Source organism: Taurulus bubalis, assembly GCF_910589615.1.
Source record: "Taurulus bubalis genome assembly, chromosome: 17".
Taxonomy (NCBI): domain Eukaryota; kingdom Metazoa; phylum Chordata; class Actinopteri; order Perciformes; family Cottidae; genus Taurulus; species Taurulus bubalis.
In genome coordinates this window covers 21203159-21213158 of record NC_136605.1, presented here as the reverse complement: position 1 = coordinate 21213158, position 10000 = coordinate 21203159, and the positions used below count along the sequence as shown (strand labels likewise).

The following is a 10000-nucleotide window of genomic DNA, read 5'->3' as shown; positions in this document are numbered from 1 at the left end:
GCACAGTGTGCTGCAGAAGAAAGTCTCTCACTGACTGAGAGGCCTTCATTAAGAGGTGCTGGGTTTTAAATTAAATTAAATTAAAGGGTGTCCCGTCCGTTGAGGGATTCTTCATTGAGTATAATGGAAGAAGACAGGGAGAACATCTGGCTAAGATTTTATAAAAGACTAAAATTAAGAAATGCTCTGCTTACTATATGTGTGCCGAATAAAAGTCCATTTTGATCTCCTCAATAAAAATGTAAAATAAAATTTTAATCAGGTATGTATTTTGTATTAAGAGCAAGGTAACTTTAAAGTAGTGGATTCCTGAGAGGAGTTTGGCCTCGTCGGTCTGTCAGCGGTCTGAACGCCGCTATCTCCCCCACAACAAAGGAGGGATTCCCGCCGGACAGACTCACAACTCACCAGGTCTCTGGGGGTCTCCATGGGTCCGGACCGCGGGGGGTCGCGCTCACTGGAACACTAAAACCCGCAGAGATTATCTTTAAAACCCAGAGGCAGACATATCAACAAAAATACCATGCCTCTAATGCGCAGGCGCCGGGACCGCGGCTGCTCATCTCTCATTGGCTGTTGTCTCTCCTTCGTGTGTGGAGTTCAGATTAGATGTTGTGCTCACTAGTGACCCCTGCTGGTTTGACATCGCTCCTACAGAGGATCCTATACTACTAATACTAATATTTATAATGATATGATAACTATAACTAATACTCTAATACAAGTGCATCGAAATGTACTTATACTTAAGCACAAAAAGTTGAAGTACTCATGTTTTGTTAATTTGTCTTCCCAGTAAATACATAATTACAAAATAAAATATATAAAAAAAAATTGAAATGAAAAATAATAGATTTTGTTAAGGATGTTTATAATACTTAATAAAAACCGTGTCACGTTTAAACATAACATGTATATGCGTATTGAAATTATTATTAATATTCTGTGTTAACATATTTAATATTAAAAAGCAAAACAAATCTTAAAAGTATCAGTTTCTTAACTCTTTCTTTGGCATCTTTTCATTTATTTTATTGCATGAAGGGAAAACTTGCTGCAGATGATTGATAGTGAGAATGAAACATGAAATATCTGGTTTTATCCGGCCCTCAGGGTCAGAGCGACATCAGAGGAGGAGCAGGGAGCGGCCTGCAGGAACCTGCCAACATTTAAAGGTCACTGCAGAAAGCCCGCAGGTCCATCGTGTCCCGACACACCTGACGGAAACACACCTGAGGCTTCACATCCACTGAGCTTAGCTGATCCAGGATCAGGTTCCACGTCTGGCTCTGCAGGAAAAGAGACTCTAGAGGCTCCATGAATCCAGAGGAGTGAACACAAGGGAGATGGCTCAGGTTCTTCGTGCACACAGGGCGACCCGGGCCGGTCCGGGTTACCGGGTCCATCGTGGGCCTCTGGACCGCAGCGGAAGCTTCTGTTGGTCCCCACAGAAGGAGGTCCTGCAGACGCTCAACGGGAGGCTGGCCTTGTACCTGCAGCAGGTAGGACTGCACTCGGTCCGCTGGACCCGCTGGTCCTGGACCCGCTGGTCCTGGACCCGCTGGTCCTGGACCCGCTGGTCCTGGACCTGCAGCACCGCGTTCACTACACTAGCTGCGCACGAGGAAGAGGCTTAAGGGTTAAGAGCAGATTCATCAATGGACTGAATGTTTAATGACTCCAAACTGAAAACATACAAGCAGCAGGTTTTGGACTCTTTTGATGGACGAGGGAAACATACAAAAAGCTCAGAAACACCAACATAAAGAGGACATTTAGAACAGATTTTTAATCATTGGAGCACGTTGAATATTTCTTAAAGGAGTTTTGCTGTTACACAGTTAGTTGAAACGAGTCCGTCTGCTTTTATCCTTTGATGCATGAGTGAAACGCCCAAATACGTCCTGCTCTTCAGCTGCAGGATCCAAAGGGAGTAAACAACCGGATCAATATCTGTTCAGAGAAAACCACAAAATTACAGATTTCTTAAAGATTTTTGCGTAAACTGAAACAAGCGTCTTCACCTGAATGTGAAGAAGAAGAAGCTGCGAAACAATTAGAAACCTCGATCAGTTCACCATATCTGATCATTGATCAGCTGCTTGTCACCTCTGATTGGTGGATGCAGGTTCAGCGCCTGGAGACGGCCAATCAGAAGCTGGAGCGTCAGATCCAGGAGAAGCTGGACAGGAAGTGTCCCAGAGAGCTGAGACAGCTGGACGGGTACCAGAGGACAGCGTCCCTGCTGCAGAACCAGGTGAGCTCACCGACAGGTAAACAACAACAATATGTAAACAACAACCTGTAAACTCAGAGACTACTTCTATTACTACTACTACTACTACTACTACTACTACTACTATTACTAGGACTATTACTAGGACTATTACTACTACTATTACTACTTCTATTACTACTATTACTACTACTACTACTACTATTACTACTACTATTACAACTACTATTACTACTTCTATTATAACTACTACTACTACTACTACTATTATTACTACGACTATTACTACTTCTATTACTACTACTATTACTACTACTATTACAACTTCTATTACTACTACTACTACTACTACTGTTATTACTACGACTATTACTACTACTACTACTACTACTACTACTATTATTACTACTTCTATTGCTACTTCTATGACTACTACTATTACTACGTCTATTACTACTACTATTACAACTACTATTACTACTTCTATTACTACTACTATTATTACTACTTCTATTACTAATACGACTATTACTACTTCTATTACTACTACTACTACTGTTATAACTACTTCTATTACTACTACTACTACTGTTATAACTACTTCTATTACTACTACGACTATTACTACTTCTACTACTACTACTACTACTATTATTACTACTTCTATTACTACTTCTATGACTACTACTATTACTACGTCTATTACTACGACAATTGCTACGACTATTACTACTTCTATTACTACTACTATTACTACATCTATTACTACGTCTATTACTACTTCTACTACTACTTCCATTACTACGTCTATTACTACTACTATTACTACTTCCATTACTACTACAATTACTACATCTATTACTACGTCTATTACTACGACTATTACTCCGACTATTACTACTTCTATTACTACTTCCATTACTACTACTATTACCATGTCTATTACTACGACTATTACTCCGACTATTACTACTTCTATTACTACTTCCATTACTACTACTATTACCATGCCTATTACTACGACTATTACTACGACTATTACTACTACTACTATTACTACGACTATTACTACTTCTACTACTATTACTACTACTACAATTACTACTTCCATTACTACTACCATTATTACTGCTATTAATGCATATTTCAATTTATGTTTGTAATTTTGTAACATTTTAAATATTATATAGGTGGAGGCTTCAAATAAGCCCAGTTGGCTTTTTGTCTCTTCCTGCACTGTGATATTCATTTTCTGTTATGATTTTTTGTTTTATTGTTTGAATTGGGCAAAATAAATAACTACTACTACTACTACTACTACTACGACTATTACTACTTCCATTACTACTACAATTACTACTCCTCCAGGTAACACCTCTCTCTCTCTCTCTCTCTCTCTCTCTCTCTCTCTCTCTCTCTATCAGATCAGTGAATGTCTCTCGGCCCAGGCTCAGGTGAAGCTGCAACTGCTCTCCGCAGAGCTCACCGTCTTCGACTTCAACGTCAGGTCGATCCTCACACACACACACAAACACACACACACACACACACACACACACACACACACACACACACACACACAGCACACCTAGACGTATCCCATCATCCCCTGCTGTGTGCACAGGTGTGGAAAAGAGCGTGAGCGCGGCGGCTGCGTGGAGGCGGAGCTTAACGACCTGAGGCTGCTGGAGGAGGTGCTGAAGGTCGACACACTGCCGGAGCTCCAGACTTTGCTGAACGATCAAACACAACAACTGATGGAGCTGCAGATGCAACATCGACAGGTAAAACAAATAACAACCTCACCTGGAGTATTGGAAGGAACGTCTTCATCGTACTTCCTGTCTACCTCTCCAGGACATGCAGGGTCTCCTGGCTCAGGTGTCAGGGGGCGTCGCCGTGGAGATGCGGAGCACAAGGTCATCAGACCTGATCCAGCAGCTAGACGACCTGAGACGGACGAGCGTGACGCTCAACGAGTCCTGGTTCACTGGCCAGGTAATCTGCAGCACCCTCTTATTTTGAAATATAAATTAAAAATGAGTCGGTATTTTAAACAATTTGGACAGACAAACATTTCATCAGGTGTGTTGTGTTCAGGCATCCATGTTTGGTTCTCCGGCGGTGACCTCAGACCCTCCAGCCGGGTCGGAGGCCGCCTGGGCCGAGCTGGAGGAGCTGAGGAGAACCGCAGCGACTCTGGAGGAGGAGCTGACCCGCCTGCAGGCTCTGGTGAGAGACAACGCTGACGGTCGATCAGGTCAGGTCACAAACAGGAAACCCGGCTCACGTCTGTCCGTCCCTCTAGAACGTGGCGTCCGAGGCCTCCGGTCTGCAGCAGACCGAGTCCTTCGTGCAGCAGCTGGTGGATCTGCAGCGCAGAGCAGACGGTCTGTGCAGAGACCTGAACCCGGTGCTGCAGGCTGCAGCCCAGCAGGCTGCAGACCACCAGGTGCTGCTGGGCCTCAACACCAGACTGCAGGCTGAGATACAGGACTACTGGATGCTGCTGGGTGGGCCCAGCCAGCGAGGGTACGAGAGGAGGAGGATTTATATTATCTTTGGTTTAAAATGTAATATAAGTGTGCAATTTCTTTTCTGTAAAACAACAACTTCTTCTTCTTTTCATCCTCCTTCTCCTTGTTCTTCTCCTTGTTCTTCTTGTCTTTCTATGTTCTGTTCACAGGGTCTCAAGTCTTCACTCAAACTCTAGCGTCATATCTTTCTGTGGAACCAGCAGCCCGTCGGCCTTCAGGAGAAACATCACAGTGAACAAAGCAGTCAGAGTTCAGGGAGGAAATTTCATCATGATGCGGGTTCAAAATGCCCCCAGAGGCCACGCCCCCACCGTCAGACAAACACCCAGGAAAGCTCCACTCTCAGAAACAGTGACCACAGTTCAGCCAATCAGGGTCTACAGCAAACAACCCAAGAGATCCCCAGTGAGCTCGATTAATACTTCAAATCTGACTGGATCATTCCACAAGTCGGAAAACCAGAGAACTGGATCTCTTACCACGACGGTCAACCGGCAGAGCAGCACAGTGGAGGATGAAGTGCACGGTAAAGATAGTGACGTTGCACAAGGAATCCCCACATTGGTTCAACAATCTGACAGAAGTGCTGCTGTTCAGACAAAACCAGAAACCAGTCCTTCCAAACAAGCTACCCCAGAAGCTGGTTTGCAGACTTATAAAATAAACATTCAAACAGAGATCACCGGAACCATTCTGTGTGCAGAACCAGAAGTAAAGGAAGGTCCATGTTCCGTAACACCCACGACCACAACTGATCTCCGCAAAGAAACTGCTGCAGAGGTAGAGAAAGAGCCAGAGACTGTGGTATCACACCAACACAACTGCACCAAGGACTTATTCCAGACTAAGAACCAAGATCCTGTTCAGGTTGTGACTTTGAGTTTGGAGACTTCAGCAGAAGCTGATGGGGATGTGGAGGAAGTTGGTGTGACAGCACCTGTTGTCTCTGGACCTCCTCTTACGGCTGAGGACACTCAGGGTAAGGTCTTTGGTGAGTTGACCCTGATTAATGACAAGGACATAGAAAGAGAAGTAAAGAAGGGAGAAGAAGAAGTAGAAAGTACATGGTACAATGCATACAATAGTGAACCAAACAAAGTCATGGAGGATGCAGATATGGGGTCCAGTTGTACAACTGCTTCGTCCGGTAGCCCAGACTGCAAGGACAAACATGAAAGGGAAACTTCAAGTACAGAGATTTTAAGGAAAGTGGAATTAGAAATGAACAAAGGGAAGGTTGTCAGTGGTTTCCATGATGCTCACAAGGTAAAGGTGGACTCTACTGAATTGGACAATAAGATTGTTGATCTAACAGGTCAAGAAGAATCGTTGAGTACCACAAAGTCAAAACAGTCTGTAAGTCTCACAGATTCTGGTGTGGCTTTGAGTTCTTCCGACTATGAAGCGATTCTTAGTCCAATTGAAGCTCATGTATTCGTGGGACCTCCGAGCCCTCCGTGTCCAGAAACATGTTTGAGCCCAGTGGAGACGGAAGTGTTAATGACCATGACAAGTCAAGGATTTTGCCCAGTTGATCTAGCGGAGCATGTTCAAAGTCCTGATTCTCTTCTGAGTCCACGTGACCCAGAAATGTTTTTCAGCCCAAATGACTCCGACACATGTTTGAGTCCAGTTGAGGCAAAGGGGTGTCTGAGCCCAAATAGTGAAGAAGACGAAGATGTATCTATGAGTTTAACTGAGGCAAGAATACACGTGAGACCAGTCGAGAAATATCTTCTCTCTACAAAAGAGGAAGGCCAGTCCCTGTCCTTTAGAACAGATCAAGCTTTGCCGGAAGAAGACAGAAATAGAGAAATCAGCATTTCAGCGGGAGATGGGGAAAGTTTGTGTTTTAGATCATTTGAAAGTAACGATGGAAGTAGAGATAATCAGAATGCTACAAACAGCAATTCTAGACCATCCGGTCGAGGGGTTGGCCTCCAGCTGAGCAGCAGTCTTGGAGGCTTTGAGTTTGGAGGTCCAGGTGGTCGTAGCATCATAGCAGATGAAGAGAAAGAGCTTGGTTTTGGAGGCCTGTATCGGAAAAGTGAAAGCAATGAGACAAGGCTCAGAGACCGGTACCAAGACACAAGTGGTATTGCAGATAAAAAGGATGCCCAGAATCTAAGTGGTTGTCCAGGAGGCAGGTATGGCCCAGGAGACCAGAAAGATACTTCCATCAAAGACAGTGAGGTGATGGGACAGAAAAACATTGCTCAAGTGTTTGTTAAGTCAGCTAGCTTTGGAAGTGTCCCTGCTAATGGAGGAACTACCAGTCAGTCACAAGGTAGTGGTATGGTTAGTTATCTGGCATCCAGTTGTGGTGGCACGGCTGCTAATTCATCACCTACAGTCAATAGTAATGCAGAGGCTGAGGTACAGGGAAGATTCAGGCGTGGCAGTGGAGACTGGATAGTTTACGGCGGAATTCTGGGACGTACAAGTACGACATCCCCCAGCACAAGGTGCAAAGAAAGCCCATCTGGAGCCACGCCACATGGAGCAAGTCGACCAGAAACAGGGAGATTCGGCAGCAAAGGAAGTGGGGAGTGGGGAGTTTATGGAGGCAGTCTTGGCCATAAGAGGAGCCTGGATGGTGAAAATAACTTACCCAGTGAAGGGGAAGACAATGGACCATCAGTGTTCACAAACTCTGCAACAAGCCCAGGACAAACAGGGAGATTCGACAGAAGAGGGAGTGGAGAGTGGATGCCATATGGAGGCAGTCTCGGACGTAAGAGCAGCTTGCCCAGAACAGGGAGTGAAGATAGACCGGCAGCAGTCAAGCTCCGTGCAACGAGCCCACCAGACACAAGGAGGCTTTTCAGAAGCGGCAGTGGAGAGCGAATTGTTCACAGTGGCAGTCTTAAATGCAGTGACAGCTTACCCATCACGGGGAGCAGGGAAAGCCAGTCGGCGGCCACGCACCTGCCAACCAGCCCTCCTGAAACAGGGAGATTTGGAAGCGGAGGGAGTGGAGAGTGGAGAGTCTATGGTGGGAGCACTGGCCGTATGAGCAGGGTGGCCACTACTGATAGTTTACCCAATGCGGTGAGAGAAGAAAGCCTGTTAGTGGCCAGGCAACTAGCAACAAGCCCACCAGGAGCACCAAGAGAACCGAGGTTTGGCAGTGGACACAGTGGAGACTGGAGAGTTTATGGTGGGACTGGTAATGCAGACAGGGTCAGCGTCGGTGCCAACTATCGCCAGGTCATCAGTCCGCCAAGTAGCTACACGAGTAGTGGACCAAGACCCGGTAGCGCCGGTAGCGGTGGGAGGGTTGTTCGGCGCAGCAGCAGCGTAGGTAGTGGTGGAAGATTAAGAAGCTCAGGTAGTGGCAGCCGGCTCAGCAGCTCACCTGGAAGCCACGTGATGAGCAGCTCTGGGAGATTCGGCAGCACCGGCAGCAGCGAATCAAAGCCCGTTTACGGCTCGGCCAGCGGACGCAGCAGCACTGTGGGGAACGCCGGGCAATCAGGTGGAGGGAGGACAACCAGCAGCCAAAGAGCCCCGAGTCCAAGGGGGAACATGAGCGCCGGGTGGCCGAGCAGCTCGGCGGCCGGCGGGAGTCGCGTTGGCAGCGGCGGCAGCGGCTCCAAACTCAGCAGCCGAGCCGGCGGACGGATCAGCGGCTCCTCCGGGTCGGGGAGGACCAACAGCTCGGGAGGAAGGGTCATCAGCAGCAGCGACCGGCCAACCAGGAGCACCGGCAGCGGAGCCGGAGGCAACAGGGAGAGAATCAGCGTTTGTAAGATGGCGGCGCTGTCGATCTCTGCAGCGGGGAGGGGGAGGAGTCAGCACCAACAACAACAAGCCCAGTGGTCCAAACAACAACAACAACAACAAGCTGCAGGTGAGAACAGCTGTTCCACTTTCACAATATAAAAACACACCCACGTTCTCCTGAGATTCAAGTAATGATAATATTAATAATAATGCATTAATTTATAAAGTACCTTTTTAAAAATACTATCAGGACCAGGAAATATGACGGTGTTGCTTGAAGCTTCTAGTTTATAAAGTATTACAGGATCTAAAAAAAAAAGAATAATCCTTCTCTTGCAGCTACTTCTCCTCTCGTCCAGCGATGGCTGACCACAGGTGTTGGGGTCTCGAGTGCCGAACCTTATGGTCTTGATGACATCATGCGTCTCTGATTGGAAAACTGGGGCGGAGCTGAGTGACATCATGCTTAAAGGGACAGTTCACTCCATATACGAAAATACATATTTTTCCTCTAACCTGCTGTGCTATTAATCAATGCAGATGGTTTTTGTGTGAGTTACCTCGTTTGTTTACTTTTCTCCAATATGATGGGACAAAAGTACCAAAAATATATAATAATAAATCTGTAAATTACCTGAAAGTAACATAAAATCAAGAACATTCCAGTAAAGTAGTTTTAAAACTGTACTTAATTAAATTCCCCAGAGCATAAAATGACCAACATGACTTTCAGCTTTATTCATTTTGAATGTATAAAGATTTATTCAATAAAACAAACATTCAGGTGAAAATCCCAAACACTGTAGTTTAAAGTGTTATGGCTTTTTTTTATGGGCTTTAAGAGACTATTTTTTATATGTACGTCATAAATCATGTGTTGTTTCCTTTTGAGTTTCTCTGGGTTTAAATGTGAAGCCTGCTGCAGTAAATTTTGTTTTTTTAAAGGGACCCTGGTGCTCAGAGACACTGCCACTTTAGTCCACAGGGGGAGCCAGAACCAACACTACTACTTTAGTCCACAGGGGGCGCCAGAACAAACACCACCATTTTAGTCCACAGGGGGAGCCAGAATCAACACTACCACTTTAGTCCACAGGGGGCACCAGAACAAACACTACCACTTTATTATTATTTTCATTATGGATAATCATCGATTGATGAAAGAGACCTCAACATGATTACTAATATATTTACATTATTACTAATACATTTACATTACTACTAATAAATTGATAATGTTAGGATTATACATAAACATTTTAAAAATGTTTACATCGGGAATCAGCAAATGGTTTTACATTCAAAATGGTTTTACATTTAATTGATCAATATACTAATCGATAATTGATTCATTTACTAGTTCATGAACGAAGTAATTGATTAAATTAACGGACAAATTGTCTCATTTACGAAAATATTAATCGACAAAATTATTAATTGTTTCCTCACACTTGTACGGTAATAAACTTTGTGGTTCCAGAACTGTGGTAACTGAACCTGA

At 44.9% G+C, this 10000-nt stretch overlaps 2 protein-coding genes across 2 annotated transcripts in view; one reads left to right on the top strand and one right to left on the bottom strand.

The window, feature by feature from the left end:
• The window catches only part of LOC306750300 (MBT domain-containing protein 1-like), a gene marked incomplete at its 5' end in the record, with an annotated part of 10376 nt that extends 9947 nt beyond the window's left edge, over positions 1-429 (bottom strand). The window contains one exon of the mRNA XM_079233705.1: positions 409-429. Coding sequence (XP_079089831.1) covers positions 409-429 — 21 coding nt within the window. The remainder of the gene's footprint in view (positions 1-408) is intronic.
• A 917-nt stretch (positions 430-1346) lies between these two features.
• LOC306749609 (uncharacterized protein) lies at positions 1347-9953 on the top strand (the record flags this gene model as incomplete). Its single annotated transcript, XM_079232921.1, has 9 exons — positions 1347-1502; positions 2129-2257; positions 3685-3743; positions 3861-4020; positions 4094-4234; positions 4337-4468; positions 4545-4768; positions 4923-8626; positions 8839-9953. The coding sequence occupies 9 exons, from the start codon at positions 1347-1349 to the stop codon at positions 8928-8930; spliced, it is 4797 nt and encodes a 1598-aa protein (XP_079089047.1). The 3' UTR covers positions 8931-9953.
• Between the last annotated feature and the right edge of the window lie 47 nt (positions 9954-10000).